Below are 21,372 nucleotides of genomic sequence, written 5' to 3'. Positions count from 1 at the left end.
ACTGAGCCCACCCTTTAATCCTGAGGTTCATCTGCCGGGGCCAAGCAAACTTGGACAGTGGCAGTGAGGTCCCCAGGACGTAGGTTTGTTTAGAGTGACCTTCTCTTAGATGGATGGCCTTACAGGGCTAACGAGCTCCATCTGCCCGGGGGTCTGGGAATCGAACCCGAGTCGCAGCGGTGAGAGTCCTGCACCCTAACCACTAGACCACCAGAGGCCCCCTGTTCCATATCTACGCCTGTCAAATACCCAGCCTCTCCAGTAAGAATGCCAGCAAGACAGAGAACAAATTTCAGAATAACTTCGGTGATACCTGCACTTTAGTTCCAGGGAATTGTGCCGAGCTCTAGCAAACAAATTTTACATGAGCTGTTGAATTGCTATGTTGCAGTGTGAAGGAATGAGTACTCAATTAGATTAACAGTTTTGTGGAAGGGGTTACCAACCTTCTGCAATGATATGGTCCTCTTGTTGCTTTTACATAGTATGATATTGAGTTGTTAATTTGAACACAGGACTGGAGAGGTCATCCAATCTGGAACAGAGGAGAGAATAATAAGATATTTTGAGCCTAATTGCGTTTTCAGGAGTAATAGAGGGAATACAATCTCTGTTTTGTTTGTGTGTACCTAATCGTCATTTCTGGTTGTGATAAGCAAGAGGTCTAAAGGCTGTAAAGAAATGACACAATTGCTGTACATCTATAGCACAAATTTGTAGTTTGAGCCTCAGGTACAACAAACATTGGTGGTGTTGCAGGGCCAGCTGGACATCTCTCCTCCTCAGACTCCATAAGTGCACCCCTTTCTGTAGTTTGGAGCAAGACCTTTACTTCTGGGAGGGAGGATTCCTTGTCTTCCAGCTATTGAGTTGGGTCCTGGGTAGTGGAACATTCTATACCCTCCCCACTAATCCTAAAAACCTAACCAGCTTGGGTGTGGTTCTGCCTTCTGGGACACTGCTTACTTGTGAGTAGATTGGGCATTTGCAATTTGCATTTAGCAAACTCAGGTTTGGTTATGTTCCTTAGAAATTTTTGAGCTCCTTTGAGTTCCTTAGCTCTTCCCTTGAGCTATTAGTTCACCTTCCGCTTAAAGTGAATCTCTGAATATGTCATGCACTGTATTAGTAAGTTATTACTGAAGAGTTGCACAGATCATTCATAGCTGTAACCAATAGTAGATACTTAGGAAAGGGTGTAAGAAACAGACAAATATAAACTGATGATAAACAATCCCATCTTCTGAAAACCAGCACTTTAGGGACTTTCTGACCTGAAGGTTGTACCAACAGAATTGTGTTTTGGAGCTCTTCATGGACCTGCCCTCTGTGAATTTTTCTAATCCATTTTTTGAGTCCATTTCAATACTATTGGTCTCTGCAGCATTCTACAACAACGGAGTTTTGCATTGCGTAAGTTCCTCTGTTTGCTTACTTTAAGTCTGTTTCCTGATAGTTCAGGCAGATGCCTTCTAGTTCTTGTGTTAGGAAAACCAGTGAATAATCACTCTGTATTCACAACTGTCATAATATCAGTATTGGATAGGTCTATATTGAATTTACTCTCAAAATTTCTTTTTGAAACTGAAAAGTGATCACTTGCCTCTCTAGAGTCGGGATTTTCTTTCATAAAAGACATCCTATAATTTGGTCCTTTATATATTTGGCCATTTTCCCTATACTTTGTGGTTTTTGTAAATTATTTTTGAGACAGGGTGACCAGAAATAGTATTGAAAGTGTAAGCACATGGAAATGTTGTAGAGTGCTATAAGGCTGATTTTTGTATTATTCTTTTTGATTCGCAATAAGTCCCAGCTTCTTAGTTCAGGAGCTCCATTTGTCTCAAACACCATAAAGCACCTGAAATGGGGAATTGCTAGAATATTCCATACCATCCAAGGAGCAATCTTCAGAGCACTCTGAGAGGCCAGTTATATGCAGTGGTGGCATTTCATGCAAGACTGACATAGTGACAGTTTGTGGTGGAACCTCTCAGCCTCTGTTCAGACTTGATGCACGTGAATTTCTAGTCTCTGACATGCCAATGCCACTGTTACTACAGGATTGTCAGAGAGAACAATTGACTTTGGTCTGCTGCTGGTGGCATTTTTGGGTATTTTGCCCCAACACATTTGTCCTAAGCTTTATTAATGACACCTCTTCCATCTCGGTGGCAATAGTTTAACTGAACTACTGTGTTTGGTTGGTTTGTTTGTTTGTTTTCTTTTTTTCTTTAAAAACGTGCAATTTGTGGAAGAGGGGTTGACAGACAGAGTAGAGGTTTTATTTTTTGTTAGTATTGCACAGAGCATGTTGTGATTACTTAGTGATTGAAGTAATAATAATTTAATATCCAACCCTAGAACTTCAAGTCTGAGCTTGGGACCAAAGTGGGTTTGTTCTTGCTATTTTTTTGGGCCCTAATTACTATTAATTATAGGGGAATTAGTGATGAAGGAAATAATAAGAGCCTGGAATTTAGGGTGCTACAAATTTCTGGAGAAACAGATTATGTTTTTTACTTTACAGAATTGAGATGTTTACAGCATAAATATGTTCATGCTTAATGCAATTAGGTACATTTCCCAGAATGTTAGTTTTACAAAACCTTTTTCCTCTGACCCAAAAAAAAAGATAAATAAAACATGATGCTGCTTGCTCCGTACAATCTCTTCCTCCTGCTTTAAGCCAGCTCCAGTTTATTCAGACAAACTGTGAAGGAAGATTTGGATTCTTTTACTCTTGAAAACAGAAAGGAAATCCTTTGGATTCTGTTCTGAAACTGGAAAATACGAATAGGAAGCATGTGTAGCCTGTGTTATCAGTGCTGCTGTGCTCGGTGAGTTAAGCAACTGGATTGGAGTAGTACATTTGTTTAACCTTCCAGCATAATGAGCTGCCAGGGGGATTGCTCCACTTAATAGCAGCCGTTCATTACTCTGCAACCATTTGCAGCGTGTTATTTCTCTTATAGCAAAGAGAATTGGCGGTTCCTAGTTTTAGCTTTCTTTATCTGTGACACTTAATGTCAACAGCCTTGAGACTTTGCCAAAACAATCCTAACAAATCCTAATCCCACTGTTTCAAGGTAAGTATTTGCTTCTCAGAATTCTTCTGTATTAGTGCTGCATGTTTACACTGGACCTTTTTAAATGCAACAGCGATCAAAGAAATATTTGAACTGAACCATATGTTTATTTTTTGTTCTCTGAAGGCACTTTGCATGTTCTTTCTTCTTACCTTTCATTACCATAGCTAAGAAATTTGTGGTAGAAGGCATTTTGGGGTAGTGATGCTGCTGCCATTATATTATAAGGATCATCAAAGCAAAATTAATTATGAGACAATGAGAATTCCATTTATAATGTCACAGATGTAGTTCAGTGTGCCAGGCTGTACATTAAAATGTCAAAAAGTTCAAAATTAACCTACAGCTGAAGCCACCCTCTGCCCAAGAGCATAATTAATGCTTGTTGTTGTTCAAATGGTGCAATGTAAAAGCAATAGAGCTTTTATAAAATAGAGATAAATTCTTTAAAGGCATCCCACTTGCAAAAACTAGCTGAACTGTCAAGGGAAAAGAGAAATTTTTGCTAATGGCAAAAGAAATGATTATTTTAGGGAGTGAATTAATAGACTATTAATGAGCCTTGTTCCCAGTGCATTGTTCACTTCACACTTGACAGCAGCTCCATGGATCAGGATGGAATGTGTCTGTTCTTAACTGTGAGTTTTAATATTTTGCACTGAAAGATCATAATGTTGCTTCATCATTAAAATAACCACAAAATTAACTTTTACCCCAAGGGAAAGACAGATGGCAATTTGATGGCCTCATTATTCTTTTTTCTTTTTAGCAAGAGTAAGGTTTTACATTGGGTTATATAATCTAAAAAGATCTCTGAAGAAACTGATGCTACCTAGAAGAGTAAAAAGGATGTAGCCAGATCATGTAATTGAATTTCCCCTTCCTGAAAATTTTAACTGTAAGAAAATTCTTATGTGCGTGTCCGTTTTTCTTTTTTCTGTTTTTTTTCTTAGTAGGAGTCATCCAAGAGACTACTCTCAGTAAGTAAACTTGTGTCACTGAAGCCAGGACTAATCCCACCCTTAGTAGGGCTGACATCTCACCTGAGGTGTACACAGCTACACACGGAGGGTTATCCCAGGGTCAGGTCTCAATACGTGATAGATGACGGCGCGTGCTCATGAAGGAGTGAAGGAAGGTGTGTGTAGTGATTAGAAGTGGTGAATGGCCAGAAGGTCTCCAGTTAACTTGCTATGAGCTTTGGGTGGTGTGCCTGCCACTTGTGTGCCTCAGCGTGCCCATTTCCAGTGGAGCACAGCGTTAGGTGGTTCCTCTTGACTCAGACAGGAATTTGTGGATGCTTCGTGCTTTGGAGAACATGATTAAATAAATATTTAACTGCCTCACAGGGATTTAATTAATGCTCACTGTGGACTTTGAAATGAGGGGAAAAGGCAGGGCTGGTTGCAGTTCGTCTGTTCGGTTCAAGCACAAATTCTACTTATTTTATTTTTTGTAAGTGATGTGGGAACAATTCACATGTTTATTTTGTCATCTGAAAGAAACTTGTGATAAAAAGAGGGATGGAATGAAAAGGAAAATGTGGACTTGATAGGCCACATTTGTCATTGCATGTGAGGGAACCTCTCACAAGCAAACTATGACATCAAATAAACACTTTTGATCTGTGTGGACTTCTTTAGGAGGTGTGGCCATGAAAGCTGGATTCCTTTCTGACCTACATATATAACTTTGGGTAGAAACCTCATTATTTTTAGGAATGTTCTATCAGACAGAATATATGGCAAATTGTGCCTCCACCAAGGCATTTCTTCATTTGAGGTATTCTAGTTTTCAGCTCAAACTTTGACAAGTTCCAGCTACTTCCAAAAAGTTATCATATCTCAGGCAGCTTAAATTCAGGGGTGTTCATTTGACTCAAGAGGAGGAAAATGACAATACCCTGGCTGCAGAAATCCAGTACTCTCTGGGATGCCTTCTACATGGTGGGACTGTTTAAAGCAGACTCACTGGAGCACTGTGTGGTAGAATGGCACAAACCTTCCCTAGCACTGCAGAAGAGCTAACCTCTTTTTTTGTCTCAACTGCAGGCTATTTTGTCTCATTGAATTAAGTGGTTACTGTTCAGGCAAAGCTCCCACTGTGGCATCTGCTGCAAATTGACAAAAAAGAGACTAAACTACATCCTTAGGTGGAAATTAGTGTCTGTGGGCAGAGTGTCCTCGTAGCACATAGTTGATGTGCGTTGCAAGCAGAGGAATTCAGAGACTGACTTTGACATTATGTAGAGTTTACACAGGCACAACTGACAGCTCAGTCTAGTCTGCTGTCTTCACCACTGTGGGGTAAGATGGACAAAGGTATCAAATCCAAAATGGTGTATAACTTGAGAAAAATACTAATCAAATCTAGGAAATGGGTCCTGTCTCAGGTTCACTTTTAAGTTGCAGGCCTCTAGCAGAAAAATAAGTGCAACAATGAATTTAAACTCTAATTCAGATGCAATCAACACATTTCTATTGCCTTGATTTATATTACAACGAATGCTACTTACTGTATTGCAGTCACATGAAAAGGACATATTCAGTCAATTATCAGGGGTGAAACAGCAATGAACTATGATAAAATAAAGGAAAAATTGCATATTCAAATGACACAGATCTGCATACTTAAGAATGCTTATGTTTACTGCATATGGATGCTGCAAGAGTCCTGTTTTCAATACAGTCACACATTCCAGGATGTAAGACAGCTTAAGGAAGTCACCTAGATGGGTGGATTTGCTTTGGTTTGCATAACACTATCTCTGTGGATTTGACAGCGACAAATCATGAGGCAGTAGAAAATGCATATGAGACTTTGGTAAATATTCCCTTTCTTTGAAAACTAGACGTACATCCTTTCCTCATTAGTACAGGTGGGGTGTTTCTGGATTTACACTGTAATATTTAAAGAGAAAATGCCTTTGGTTTTAGTGGGACAGACTCACTAAGTAGCATAAAGTTTTCAGCATCATGAAAAGAAACAATTGCTTCATCCACTTATATCATATTTGGAGCTTATTTCTTCTGAATCTTCTTTCTGAATAAAGTGATTTAAAGTTATTTTATAAAATGATAAAATTTCTGATTTGAATCTTATTTCTTCCAGAATAACTTAATGGAAGGTAGTAGTGTTTGTATCAAGGTTCTATTTGGTACGGAATTCTACATGCTTAGATTTCCCAGTCATTGTAGGAATTAAAAATCGGGATCCCTTGGATGAGCTAAGGAAGATACTCTTTGTAAATTGCAGAAGGGTTACCTAGTTTATCGCCTTTTCCAGTTTTCAGTTTCAATGGTGGAAAATCTAAAACTTTTGGGAATAGTATGGGATTATGACCGCTTCTTACAGCCCTCATACACAACTGTTTGATTATGTCTAGCTGAAACAGAGTATCTCATCTATTATAGACAGCAAAGTAGCATTTTGGTGCTGAACAGTTTATTAATATATTGGGGTTTTCTTCCTATTTGTTTTTCCCAGCATTCAGCATCCTTAAGCATCGTGGGCTTTTCAAACGGTTTGGAAATGGAATTACCTCCAACAAGGCTTTCTAGCTCGACTGATCCACAGGTGAAAGGTGCAGCTGCTGTAACACTTGGCCCATCCCCAAATGTCCTTTGTGACTGTGATGCTCCACCAGAACCAGTGCCCAGCTACAGCCTGGCATTGGGCAGGGCTCCAAGTGACCTGAGCCCTGGGAATCCTGCTGGCTTCACACCATGTGATGCACTGCAGGGCAGCACCAAATGCAAGGTAGGAATGGCTCAGACTCCTCTACTGAGAGGGAATCCACTTTCATTTACAGCACATGTTACTGTTAGTCAATCAATCAAAGATAGCTTTTTCAGTAAGTAAAGTTTTCCTTATCTAGTATTTGAAGACTGATTAAAAATTATTTTCTTAAAATGGAAAGAAAGAAAACTAATAATAAAATGTGGTATTTTTTTCTAACCCTCACCCCCCCACCTCCCGAAGCTGGAAAATGAAGACTTCAGTACTGTAGACTGTCTTCTAGAAAACAGCTTGGCTACTGCTGGGCAAGATGTAGTTAATGAATTAACTCTTTCTATGCAAAAAGTGATGGAAGAACCTATTAATCTTTCAATCAAAAAATCTCAGCATTGCACTTCTCCTTCTGAACTGCTCAGCAACAGTGTTTTCCTGCCTGTGAATGCCAGAATGAGACAACTTAGAAGCGAAGAAGGTACAAGGCTTTTAATTATTTCATTTAGGTTTTGTTTCGGTCTTTCTTTCTTAGCACTGTGCATTGCAAGCATTGCAAAGCAGTATGCTTATTAGTGTACTTACATGCAAATGTTCTTTCTAGCAAGCTTCAAATTTTATCAGAGTACTTAATCCAATGGAAAAGTGTGTTTGATCTCATCTATGGAGGAAGAAAACACGGAAATGATATGCTTTGAATTTGTAACATCCTTCATCTGTAAACCAGAAACGAGTGTGTCTGTGTGAAGTACCTGGAGTATTAGTTCTCTTTAGAAGCACTCCTGTTAATGAGACCTGCAGTTATGACTATTGAAGAGCTGGTTTGAAGGGTCCAAATTCAATTAAAAAAAAAAATTACTTCCCAAATGTAACGTGCCTTCTGCTAAGACCTTCACATCAGTAGCATACCAAATTTTTGTTAATATATTGCACGGTGTGTGCTTTTGCTTGGCTCTGTCTGTTGTGGAACATTCCCTTCAGCCAAGACCTATTTCTTCAGCCTTAATGGAGAATTAGGCTTTACTTAACTCTTTTCATGGGCAAATTGCCAACATCGTTGTGCTACACTGTAAAGCCTCATTCCTGCAAACTCTGAAAGTCAATGGAACTACTCATGCAAGCAAGGGATTGCAGGATCAAGCTGTTATCCCGTGACTTATGCCAACATTTGGCTGCTTTTCTCTATAAAAGATGAATTAATATTTCTATCTCAGTGCTATACTTTTATTCAGAGAACTCTAATTAGTACAAAGGAGGCCTAGCTCAGTGAGCCAAGGAAATGTATTTGTCTTCTCTTCTATGTCCTCTGCCAAATCGTTACAATTATGCCACAGTTATTTGTGTGAGATGTAAGAATCACGTACACCCCCAAAAAGCTGTGTCTCGGTCAGGCTGAAGTGTCTCCAAGAGGAGCAACTTTCTAATATCTGGTCTGGGTCGTGTAACACTACACCCTGAAAGCAGCCCCAGCGTATTGAATCTCACTGTGTATAACAGATGCTACAGATTTGCTCTGTACAAAGCACAGGTCCTGTTGTGCAATAGGATGGAAAGCCTAGCGTGTTGAGTTCAGTGCTGCTCCCTCTTCACAAGGAAGGATCAGGAGGGAGCAATTCCCATCCTGCTGTGCCTGTTTAATGGTGTGCACTGAGGAGAGACCTGAGGAGATACAGTCACCATATGCAGTGGGAGAGATGAATTCTGTTGCAAAGGCAAGGTTATCTCTGCTGGTGGCTCTCGGTAGGACTTTCTGGCTTCAGTGGTGCTGTGCTGCCAAACCCCATTCCTTCTGGTATATATCTCCAATGACTCATCCTTTTCTGATATCAAACCTAACCTAAACATTTCAGCCTAATTTAAAACAAAATGCTTCTTATCCTAGCCACAAGGGATGTGGTGAAAATTGTACATAATTTCATCATTTTCCCTCTTACAGCCACTTCTTATCATAGCTTGCATAAACACTCTCCCCTCTCCTTCTCTTTCCTAGACTAAACAATTCTGATGGTTTCAATCTCTCCTCATGGGTCAGGAGTTTGATTTTTCAAAACCACATCATTCCTGCTGTGCTATTTTGGGTTCTCTGCAATTAAGGAGTGCTGCCCACAGCCAAACTCAGTGCTGCAGCTGAGGCCTCTGGGGTGCCATGCAGAGCCAGGGTATCAGCTTCTTTTTTTTACATTCCTTGCTGCTGGTAATAAGCTGCAAGATGGCATTCCTCTCTTTTGCAGCCAGCAGCATTAGAGGGTTGACTTGCTTGTGGTGAGAAGTCCACGTTAACTTCCTTCTACAGAGCAGTTCCCTTGTCAGTTATTTTCCTTTGTGATTACATTAATCTGATCCTTTATAGGCATAATACAGTTAATTCAGTCTTATTGATCTGGGAGATTTTCTTTCTCTGATGTACTAAGGTCTATTTTTAACAGTAAATATTCTCCAGTGTTTGCAAGCCCTTTAGTTTGGCGTTTTCCACAAATTTTATAAGTACTATTATTTTATGGGCCAAGTTGCTGATGGAAATGTTAGTTAATATAGCAATCCAGAACCAGTGGAACATCTTCTGGTTTGACAATGTGCAACAAGAGCTGACCCTGCCTCAGTGTGCAGTCACTCTTTAGTAATTCTGTCTGTCTTTCACCTGAGTAACAATCACAAGTGAATAATGCCTTAGGTGTGATGTAAAATGCACCTTTCACTGTCAGTCTTGTATTGTGTTTCCTGTAGCTGGAAATAACAAATCCTTACAGGCACATTGCATTCAAGCCGTGGGTTAGGTACAGTTGACCCAAGCTAGATTTTCTTTTAAAAGGCATGTTTTCCTGGCCCTCACTTGTCTCCAGATAACCATGATATTAGGTTTGTTTCCTGTTAGTATTGGCTATGTCAAACCAATTCCTAGCAAAGGAAGGCATTACTATGACATTTGTCAATGGACTGGTCTATGAGGACATCCACTGGGGCGTTCATCTCTACGCTGTCCCATCTCCCTGAAGTTGTTTTATTAGTCTTGTGTCTGGTATTAGTCAAGAGCTACAGCTACTTGTATGCTTATATAACAGATAGTTTTGAGTTCATGTGTTTATACGTTACAGACGTTGGATAGAAAAGAATTATAGTGTAACTTTTGTCCCTCAGTGGCAGATGGGAGACACAATTTTCTTCCTGTTTTCAAGAATTAGCCAGAAGCTTCTTAGCATGGGGCTGTAGACTACAGAGACTTCCTGAGCCTCGGGGGTTCAGACCTCAGTAGGTCTGTTTTTCTCAAGTGCAGGCTGTACAGCAAAGAGGATTACTTATGTTGTTCCATGTATATGGATGAATGTGACATGGCTGTGTACATATATAATTCCCTGGGAATGAAACCATTGTGACAAAATATTTTGTAAAGGCTCCTCGTATTTCATACAGAAGCTGTGGTTAAAAGCAAAAAAGAAAGACAAAAGCTCTGTATCAGAAGAGAAAAGAGCATACACATTTTCTATACATATAGATGAAACAATTCCATAATTCACTTATGATATCATATTAAACACCAGACAGAAGTACATGAATATTGAAGTACTTTCTACCCTAATCTGCCTGTGATATTATAAATATTTTATTCGTTTTCTTATCTTCTGTTCCAGATTCCAATGACTGTGAAAAGGAACATTTTGAAATGGATATGAAAAGCAATCAGAATGTCAGGTAGAGGAGTCTTTTTTTATACGAAATCACTGGCCGTGAATTTTTATGCATGTATTTTGAAAATTTGTCATACTTAATGATAATGGAGAACTTAAAAAGAATACGAGATTCCTTATAGATAATAGTTCTGAAAGTTGTAAATTGCTCTCTCTGAACTTGACAACAACAATTAAAAAGAAGTGGTGAATTCATGTATTTCTGTTATTCTGTGTAATTTTCCAGAATGAATAAATACTTGCAAACTTATCTCACTTGGACAATTAAAACCTGTTAAGCCTAAATTAAAACTAAAAGATATCATGGGAACAGGATTAATATTATCTCAACAATTTTATAAAATTTCCTTTTCAGCTACTGCTGTGATAATATGTTCAAGTAAAGTTGATGATATGCTGTGTTCCTACTTGAAGCCAGTCACACTTAAAAGTATTAAACGTGACATAAATTGGGATAATTAAAACAAAAATATATGGAACAGGGCAAAGGTTTAGCACAGAAGTTAGTAATGCATTTACACATGTGATTAAAGTGATTGAATTCACATTTCTTAAAGAACTGGCTTGTTAAAAAGTGTCCAGATTTTCAACATTTAGCCAGCAGAGTCACAGCTGCAAAGGGAAAGGAGCACAAATAATAGCACGTGAAAAGTATTGAAACTGAGTGGGCAGAATTTTGTGGAATGTAGCCGAATTCAGCCACGTGTCCTTTTGACTGCAGAGCTGGCCCGAAGGAGCAGAAGATTCCCTTTGTGCGACTGGAACGTCTGAAAATATGCGCATCAGAAGTGGGGGAGCTGCCGGTGTTTAAGCTCCAGCCACAGGACAACGAGCAGGAGGGCAATTTCCTCCTCCTAATTGAATGTGGGACACGGTCTTCAAGTATGTCTATAAAGGTGAGTGGAATTGCCTGGAGGTTTGACTTGCCTTCTCCCCTGTATCCTACTGGTTTGTACCCACAGTTCTGAGAGTTATTATACAGCAAACAAGTTTGTTGATTTGTTTCATCTTGGGATACTTCTGTGATGGGTTGAGGTAATAGGCAATGCTGCTTTTAGTTTACTGTGTAGCTCCCTGATACTTCCATTTCTGAGAAGTCTGTCTCTGGGATTGGGTAGCTGTAGTGTTTTTATACTCTAGCAAGCAGCTTGGCTTACCTGTCTGGTTACAAATAGCTTAAAACTGACTTGAATGTATATTTGAGTTATAGGAACCAATCCCAGAAATCACAGTGTAATTGATTTTTAAAAGTTTTGTATTCAATTGCTTCTTTGGAGTCTTGAGCATAAGCTTCTCTCCACAGAGGAGAGGAAAGAGGAATTTCTGGTGGGAACAAAAACCTATACTGTTTTTGTTGTTTTGTTTTTGGTGGGTTTTTCTTGTTTGTTTGTTTGTTGTTTGGTTGGGGGATTTGTGGCTTTTTGCGGGAGTTTTTGAGCTGTTTACTGTAAAATTTGCAAATACCATTGTAGAGTATTCTGTTTCTATCACCCTTGGTATGGAACCTGGGCAGCTCTCATAGTGTTATTACACCGTGCTATGTGGAGGGAATGACTTGACCAAAGTGACCTGGCCAGCCAGCAGCAGATCCCGAGCTGAGCATGGGCCTGCTGAACCCCAGTGCCCTTTCCAGTAGAGTTCACTGCAGAGAAATCACTTTGTCTGCAGATAACCACTGCTGTTGTATGCTGATACATGAAAACGATGATTGTGTGATCCCAGATTTTTCTTCCTTCAAGATAAATAAAGATAGTCCACCTGAAGGACTGCAGTCCAAAGAGGAAAACTCAGAGGACAGGAAATTTCTCATATCCCAGGCTGCAGGACAGACACCATCTCCCCCTGTAGATGCTCTGTCTGTTGATCAGAAGCTCAGCAATGGCATCTCCAGCATGAAAAAGTCTCCAGTTACTCAGGAAGTCAGCCCAATTGAAAATGAGGATTTCTGTGCTGTGTGTCTTAACGGAGGAGAACTGTTGTGCTGCGATCACTGCCCCAAGGTCTTCCATCTCTCCTGCCATGTTCCAGCCCTGCTCAGCTTTCCAGTGTATGTATGACATTTCACTAATGTGCTGTTCCTACTCACTGCCTTGGGGCAAAATATATCCTCAGGGATGTATGTGTCAGCCTTATACTGCATCTCTCACTTGCCCTTTTTGATGCTTTTCTTGCAAAGGGAAGAATTGTCTAACACACTAGGAACTAGATGAATTATGAACAAGAATTGCTTCCAGCCATGTGTGCCCTTTCTGCAGTTAACTGGCCAGTACAACAAAGGAGGTTGCAGACCTGAGACTTTCATGTGACTCACTGGAGAAAAATAAAATCCTAATTCTCATGTAACATCTGAAGTGTAGACATCAGCTCTTCTCTCCAAAAACAGAGACTAGCCCCAGAAAAAGGCAACCAGTGAATTTCTATTCAGTTTTCTAGCCAATTTTATGGGAAATTTAGGATTATCTGGGTTTATGTTAGAAATGTTTAGGACATTTGTTTCCCTAAGATATGTTGTCTAGTGAATTGTCACAGATGAACTGTGTGCAATGAGCCAGAAATAGATATATGTCCACATACCAAACTCCAGACTTTAAAAGGTAGTGCGTTACTGTTGGTGTACAATTCTGAATTCTCTTATAAATCTTTATTAAGTGGGACCAAAGGCTACTACTTCGTTTGTGCCAAGCCAAAATAACTGTCTCAGCTGAGAAGAACATGTTGCAAGATACTAGTTTGGAGATTGTGGTTTGTTCATTCTGTTCAAAAAACTAGGAATTTTCAACTCCTCTAGTTTCAAAACAAAGTTTTTGTGTTTAAAATAAACTTCCTATGGAAACCCAAATTCTAATGAAACAAATTAATTCCCTTAACTAAAATTATATATTCACAGTTCTTTAATAGATCTTCATCTATAGTTATTCAGACCCTGATGTTGCAGAATTTGTGTCACTGCCTTCATGAAATTCTTCAAAAGATTTTTGAAAATAGATCTACTAGAAAGGACACACATGCCCTTGCAGAATTATGTCTGTTTGGTTTGGGAACCCATGTACTTTTTTGGTAATGTTGACTTCTTAGATAAATACATCAATTATCAAATGGATCTTGGTTTGTCTTATGACCCAACTATTGCCTGTTTTACCTTAATGTTTTTTTAAAAGTAGCACTTGAATCAATGCAGCTGCATACACTGCCGGTACATGATTTCAAACACTTAAAATTTTGTCTTTTTTCTTTTCCTTTGTGACAGAAAAAGTGTCATGAATAGAACCTGAAATTGCTGCACTTGTAATTGGATTCAAATCCATTGAAGAACATCTAGTACAATGGGCTTCAGATTGCCTGCTATTGTAATACTAGTTAAGAATGAGACCTTCCAAATACAGTGATTTATGAGGTTTGTTATTTGACAAGGTTGTGGAAAAAAATCAGCATGTTTTTGATTTATTATTTTGCAGGGGAGAGTGGGTGTGCACCCTTTGCCGTAATCCAGTGAAGCCTGAGGTAGAATATGACTGTGAAAACACACGCTACAGCCACAGCTATAATGTACAATATGGCCTTGATGACTGTGACCAGAAGGTGGGAATAACTCTATATTGTACTATTTAGAAAAGGCCATATGATCTCAGCATGAGGCTTTGCCTTTCCTTTGGAAAGATGATGGTTTTTACTTGGTTGCTACTCAAATGTTACAGACAGTGGTAAATAGAACAAAAGCAGTTTTACTATTCATTTATATAATTCTCTTCTTTCTAGGCATTGCTGTTCAATTTTAAAATGAATATCATGTTACAGAAAGATGAAACAGGCAAATCTTGAATTCTTTTCTACTTTGAACAGGGAAGACACACTCAGCAGCAGAGCAACTTCCCTGAGTCAATTTGTTCCTGGCTTTCTGACACTGAATCTTTTTGCTTTAAGACTTGGCACTTCTCAGACAAGAGACATCTACTTGGGCCAGTGAAATGACTTTTTTGTGATGTAGACCCTTTTTGACTTTCATTTGGAACAAAATCATCGTACAGTCTTCATGTGTACTATTAGTTCCCCTGAACATGATGTTTAGGCTGTTGATTCAGCCTAGATGAAAGCTTATCCCATTACATACCCATTACCAGTTTCCTCTACCAAAATGAAAAAAGTGCCTTTTCTTAAAGTCCACTTGGTGCTTGGAAGGCACGAGTTTCCAAACAGGTGGAAATCCTGCGTGTATTGTTGACAGCTGGACAGAGAGGCTGAGTCCAAACAGCTGAGTGCAGATGTTGAGCTGGCCCCATGCAAATGGAGCCTAATTTAAGGCACTGGTCTAATCTGGACACCAGTCATAAAGACAACAGCAATGATTCTCAGAGCACTGGGGCCCCTTGGCAAGACCTATGAGCACAGCCAAGCATTGCTCAATTCATCCATGCTGTTTCCAGACCTGAGCTACTCTGTCCATGCAGAGCTGGACATAAGTTTTTTACACTGATGTGATGCCCTTTTTTACTGGATTTGATACAGCTAGACAGAAATTTTTGGGATCTGCATCTTGAGTAGTGAAGTTTCATTTAGAGAATAGAGATGAATAAAAATTCGATTTTTTTGAGCAAATATGGCTTATGATGTTTTTGTAGTGCATTCTTTTTGCACTAGTGAAAAAGCCAGACTGTTATAAGTATTTTACAAGTTAACAATGATTAGACAGAACAATTTTCATATGGTGCTAGCAACTACATAACTTGCATCCCTTTGTATGAATGGATATGAACAGTGTGAAACATTTCCTGTTTAACTATTTCCACACTGTTGCTGCTGTTCTTTTAGTCAAGAACTAAGAAATAGATCTGAAGTGCAGAAAGGAAATAGTAATAGCAATTAGTTCCCAAGGGTTTCCAGAAAAGATACGTGCATACAGTTTTTAACATAGTTTTTTTTCCTGCATTTCTTGACTATCCTTATTTTCAAAACTATAAAAATGCTATGAGGCAAAACATCCCCCTGATTAGGGTGAAGTGTGCCATTTTGCATCAGAAGTGCACAGTCTACATGAGAATTCTGTTGTTGTTAGTATGATTGATTAACTGAGGACAAGAATGAAACTCACTTCTTTTGCATTAAAATGTGTTTCAAATCTGGCTCCTACAGAAGTGTGAAAAGCTGGTGCTTTCCCTGTTCTGCAGTAATATGAGCCTCCCGTTCCATGAACCTGTCAGTCCCCTGGTAAGTACTGCACATGCATGGATCAGAGGAAATCCAAAGGATACTCTGGCACACCTCGTAAATGTCTCCTTTATCTTCTTGAAAGATATTAATGAGGTTTTTTTCTGAGTGCTATTGCTCAGGGTAGAAGTTTTCCTCTTGCAAGTGCTTTGAAAGCATCAGATCGGAGGCAGGTAAGTGGTGGCAAGGTTTGGGTGCCAATTTAAGATGCTGGTAGAATACTAAAGGTATGTGATAGGCTACAGTGATTAAAAAAATTGACTCACCATGTACATGGAAAATGCTGTACTGCTGTAAGAGAGGCCTGCTTTAGAAACAACCCTGGACTCCCTCTTTACCCTCTCTGTGGACAACACCAGAAATGTGACTGTGTGTAGGGGAAGATGTAGAAACTATTGTTTCATCCATGTACTCAACATTTGCAATATTAACTGTCTGTTTTAAGGAAGATAGAGATTCACAGTGTTGTAACAATAGAACACAGTGAGAAACAGATTGGGAAAGGGAAAAATAAAGGTTTTATGTGAAGGAATAGTCCAAATAATGGTAAAAAACCTATTCCACCTAATAAAGCTTACAATGAACTTATGGAACAAATTACCTAACAAGTAGGTTTAGACCAAAAAAGATTTAGGGAGTGTGATATCCTGGTAGCTAATGCCCATTGAAAAAGACTGTTGTTGAACTTTTAAGAGAGTGCACGGTATCTTGTTTTTAGTCACTCTTGACAGACTGCTTCCCACATTATCAGCTGCCAGTATCTCAGCACATTCTTTTTGTAATTCCTTGGGGGAAATGTTAGCTAATTGTCAGTGTTGCATATATTATTGATTATGGTTAAACAATGACATTTATAGCTGGGGATAAACTTTACAAAGCGCAAATAGCAGAGTGTAAATACTGAGTGTAAACACTGAAGTGTGCTATTTCCAACTTCAGTCTTACAAGCAAATATGTTTTTAATAAAACCAAAAAGCATTCAGGAAGATAACGTAGACAAGTGTAGGCACTAAAAAACTAGAGCTCTTTTCCCTGATGCAAGGACTCCTCTGCAATGACTTCTGTTCAGACTTCGACAGAAGTCACTGGAGAAGAAATTAATTAATTAAAACAAATAAATAAATTAAAAATGTTACACACTTGCTTTTTATTCTTATTGCAGGCTCGGCATTATTATCAGATCATCAAAAGGCCAATGGATTTGTCAACCATACGAAAAAAGCTGCAGAAGAAGGACAAATCCCACTATGCTGCACCTGAGGAGCTTGTGACTGACGTGCGTCTCATGTTTTGGAACTGTGCAAAGTTCAATTATGTAGGTTTCTAGTGTGCATGGCTGGGGGGATAGAAAGCAGAGGATTGCTCTTTCAAGCTGTCACCCTGTTTTTTTGGAAATCAGATATGAGATTGGGATAAACAGAAGTATTATTCAGTTTCGTTATTTGGAAATTATGTTGGGTGTTTTTTAATGACAGAAATGAAGTTAAATAAGTATCTGAGAACTTGAGATACATATGGATCTAAGATTAAAGAGGGACATCTTAGTGGACAGCTCTTTGGAATGTTACTGGGTTTGCTGTGAGAAGCCAATCATAGCCAGCAAAATAGCTGGGAAAAATCAAGTGTGTAGAAATTCCTAAGCAATGATGACTGCTGTTCTTTCCAGTTCACTGCACATCTCTTTTTATTAGAGGTGCAGAAACGTGTTCCTTAATAGCAGCATCTGGTTTTTACTTACACTGAAAATGCAGAGGGACTAATGGGCTGTAGAAAGTGTGCAGGAGACTAATGGAGATGTAGCCGACAGAAATAAGGCGAGACAAAGGGTAGGTTAGTTATTTGGTTTTGATCCTTGATGATTTCTGTGTGCAGTAGCACTAAATAGTTATTGATTCTCTTATAGCCAGATTCAGAGGTTGCTGAGGCTGGACGATGCCTGGATGAATTCTTTGAGGACAAACTGAAGGAGATTTATCCAGACAGGCATTTTCCTTTGATGCAACAAGATGACTCTGATTCTGAAGAAGTGGAGAGTCAGAACAGCAAAATGCCGCCCCAGGATTTTCAGTGGCCGTCATATGGACAGGAGTGCCTTCAGCCCAAAAGGAAACGGCGCCATGCTGTAAGATTGCAAAAGCAAAAGCATTTGCTTGCTAAGTGGCCACCCTGCTAATTCTGTTTACAGATACTGATGGGAAGTTTTGACAGGGCTGTGTGGGAAAACTGTCAAGACTCTATCACAGATATGTGATCAGTGCTACAATTTTATGTCAAGATCCTCTGAGTGGAATAAAGTGTCAGCTGTGTATAAGTGTGTGATCGAGAACAAATGAAGCCTCTCAGGCCACACAGTTATCTTCCTAGCAGAAAACTCTGTCAAGACTTCTAAAAAGACCAAGCCCTTTAGCTATTCACTATCTGTTTCCTTTGTACACAGGAAAGTGAAAAAACTAAAAGAATGATGTTTCAGCCAGCTAACAGCCTTCCTCAGGTATGACCTCCTCAAGAGATGAGATTTGCTATGAGGAATCCAGAAGCATAACTGACAGAGTTAAGGTGTGTGGGAGGAAAGCGAAGCACTTGGGCTGTTTATTTAAACTCTCCTATTCTGCTGACCATATGCCTTATTTCTAGATCTTGTGGATAGATAACAGATCCAAAATGTTTGAATCTGTCAATATTCAATCTGTTAAATCACGTATATGTTTTGCAGTGTTTACACTGAAGTACTAATGTTTTGATCATAGTTAACGATAAATAATAATAAAAATAACATACTAATAATATCTAATACTGCAGTACCATTTTATAATCTGTTCAATGTGACATCTCTGTTTTATAGAACACAGGTAACCATGTAATAATCTTGCAACCTCAGTGTGAATGTTGGCCATGCTTCGTGGTAAATACATGTAGTCATTAAGGCTGTAATCCTGTTGTCTTATTCAGTGATTTTTCTGGGAGCTTGACTGCTCAAAGCTTATGAGATACAGTATAATGTGATTATCTGATTAGCTGTTTCTTTTGAAGCAGAGCATTTTTATTAAATCACAAAATAGCAAGTGCTAATAGTGGTAATGCTAGGGCTCTGTGTGAACTGTTTCGGAGTGCATACTGGATGCTCTGTTTGCAAGGCATGATTCTTCTGGAATCTAATTCATGCTTGGTAAAGCAGTGTGGGATTTCTTGGGTCTCAAAGGTAGCATTTTTATACAACACAAGACAGTTGTTTTTCTATAAAGCAGATATTGGAATTCGGTAAATTAACTATGCAGTGAATTACATGGTTATAGAAGTGCCTATAAAATGATGTCATATATTTCTGATTTTCTCTTTACTTATTTCTTGTAGTTGTGATTACCAGCAGTACTAGAAGATGATGAGAATGTATATATGTAGAAGCTCAAACAGAATGAAAGGATGTCTAAGCTGAGGAGGTTTTTTGCTAAATTTCACAATGTATTGGCAGAACACCACCAAGAGCAAATCTAGAGTTCACTTGAACAAAGGTTACATGAAATTATAAAGTCTTAAGGGTGGGATAGGTAACATAACATAACACCTGAACAGAGTGATAAGCCTGCAAGTTGCTTCCCAGCTCTTCCAGAAGCAGGTGAGCCACATTTTTGCATGGCCAATGCTTTCTTCATGTGTGTGAGGGGTATTTTCCTCCTTGAAACTCTGCCTAATCTGGGCTGAAGTCCAACTCTGAGAGAGGAAGTTGTTGCAGATCTCAAAAGCAATTAAAGTTCATTTTAATTAGGTTCCTGTAAATAAAGATGATATTTTCAGCATAGTTTATATGGGCTATTTGGTCTGCTAACCATGTATGTTATTTTAGATAACACTTTAAAGTAAAGGTTTATATATGAAATAATAAGACATGAATGTTATATTCTACTCTGTGTGATTTACTGTTTGTTGTTAACGGTAGTGAGCCAATGTTTTCTCTTCTTTGAAGAAATGAAAATCTGGATATTATAAACTGACTGGAAAACTGTGAGATGGAGAGACAGCCTTTTCATTTTCTATATATGAATTCGTATATGTTTGCTTTCTGTCTCCTGTTCTCAAAACAGTATCTTGGCACAGGGAAGTGAGTGCAGGTTTGTCACTGAATTAATCACCCTTATCTGTGCTACAGGTGTCACTTTTTCTCAGTTCTCCACCAAATACCTATCTGTTTTTTACTGTTAATAGTGCAAAAATGATATGCTGTCTAGCTTTCATCTAGGGGCAGTTCTAGAAATGGGAGAGACTATTGACAACTCCCTCTTTTCCTGGAAGAGCAGAGTCCTGGAAGAGTAGAACTCCTTCTATTTCTTAAAGGCTGTTTGTTAACTGTACCATTATTTTTGGAGAACATCTGTTTATAATAAAATTCATAGAGGATATATTATGCTTCTTTTAAAAATAGAAATTTGCCAGTTTGTCACCATATATAAGATATCCTTTGTGTGTGTGCTGGCAGGACTCTATGACCTAAGAACTCTTAAGGCTAACTTTGATTCCAATTGCTTCACTAAGACATAGTAACTTTCAAAAAAACCCAACCTTATAAACTTCATGTCATGTTGGTAAGCAGAAGAAAACCTGAACTCATACGCATGACTTTCAAATACAGTTCTCTGGGTCACCAACTTCACAACACAGTGCATGTCATAACAACAACATTATCCATCTTGGATGTTGCCTTAAAATTGCTGGCTTGTGGTGTTCCCACTGCTGGACACCATACCACCAGCACCCATAAATTCTTGGGGAGTTTATCCTGTCAAAGTCCAGTTGCAGACTGGTAACAGCACTGGCCATTATGAAAGGAAGGGTCTCTCTTCTAAAATCTAAAGCCCATGTGGCCCGAAAGAGAAGTGATAGATTATGTAGTTACCTTTTTTTCTATCACACACCCTGTTTCACAATCCAGAACGTGTAGGAAGAGAAGCAAGGAGGAACACCTGAAGTTTTCCCGTGGAAGTAAGTATAGCAGAAACAAATGCCAGCAACACCGTGGAAACTCCAGCAAATTCACTAGGTCCTGCAAATGTAACCAAGGACTATGTGTAATGAGTTACATGTAGAATGGGAAAATCCTTTCTGTATTTAAGTAGTTGGAAAAGAGATTAATTCAGTAATAGGTCTGTTAAATAAGAAATTTGAATTTCATTCCCCTACAGACAGTTTCAAAGACATACTTCATCCAATATCGTGACAGAATGGCATTACAGTTAATGCAAACAGGTGTTTAACAATACAGATTAATGAATGACTGCATGTTTATATGTGTAATGTGCATCACTGAACAATAAAATATGTGAAATGCATTTTTGCACATCAATCTGAAATTTTTGCTCTGAGTACATCTGCTTTCAATTAATATATGGATTGTATAATATCATTTAACACTTATTAGCTAAGTTGTTCATGACTACTGATAGCAAAACAGAATGGTTATGAGAGCAGCTATGCTAACACAGGAGACAGTTTTCTGTTTGTGCAGATATTTTCAATACCAAGTGGATATTTTGCTTTTTTCTTTTTCCATTACTGTAAGTTATTGAGAACCAAACATGACATTAACAAGTAGCGAAAAATGTTTGTAGTTTAAGTGTCTGCATATTTAATCTGAAGGAATCAGAAGAGATATTCTAAAATGGAAAATGCTAGAAATT

At 38.7% G+C, this 21,372-nt stretch overlaps 1 protein-coding gene across 1 annotated transcript in view; it reads left to right on the top strand.

Moving 5' to 3' along the window:
* The window catches only part of TRIM66 (tripartite motif containing 66), a 52,229-nt gene extending 31,262 nt beyond the window's left edge, over positions 1–20,967 (top strand). Inside the window, exons 11-19 of the mRNA XM_017807122.1 lie at positions 6,576–6,848; positions 7,071–7,299; positions 10,445–10,505; positions 11,223–11,397; positions 12,241–12,548; positions 13,957–14,080; positions 15,629–15,703; positions 16,866–17,018; positions 17,607–20,967. Of these exons, the coding sequence (XP_017662611.1) occupies positions 6,576–6,848; positions 7,071–7,299; positions 10,445–10,505; positions 11,223–11,397; positions 12,241–12,548; positions 13,957–14,080; positions 15,629–15,703; positions 16,866–17,018; positions 17,607–17,876 (1,668 nt within the window). The 3' untranslated portion in view covers positions 17,877–20,967. The remainder of the gene's footprint in view (positions 1–6,575; positions 6,849–7,070; positions 7,300–10,444; positions 10,506–11,222; positions 11,398–12,240; positions 12,549–13,956; positions 14,081–15,628; positions 15,704–16,865; positions 17,019–17,606) is intronic.
* The last annotated feature ends 405 nt before the right edge of the window (positions 20,968–21,372 follow it).

Source organism: Lepidothrix coronata, unplaced genomic scaffold (genome assembly GCF_001604755.1).
Source record: "Lepidothrix coronata isolate B3197 unplaced genomic scaffold, Lepidothrix_coronata-1.0 Scaffold1, whole genome shotgun sequence".
Classification (NCBI taxonomy): domain Eukaryota; kingdom Metazoa; phylum Chordata; class Aves; order Passeriformes; family Pipridae; genus Lepidothrix; species Lepidothrix coronata.
The sequence above is the reverse complement of the archived record's forward strand: the minus strand, read 5'-3'. Positions and strand labels throughout refer to the sequence as shown.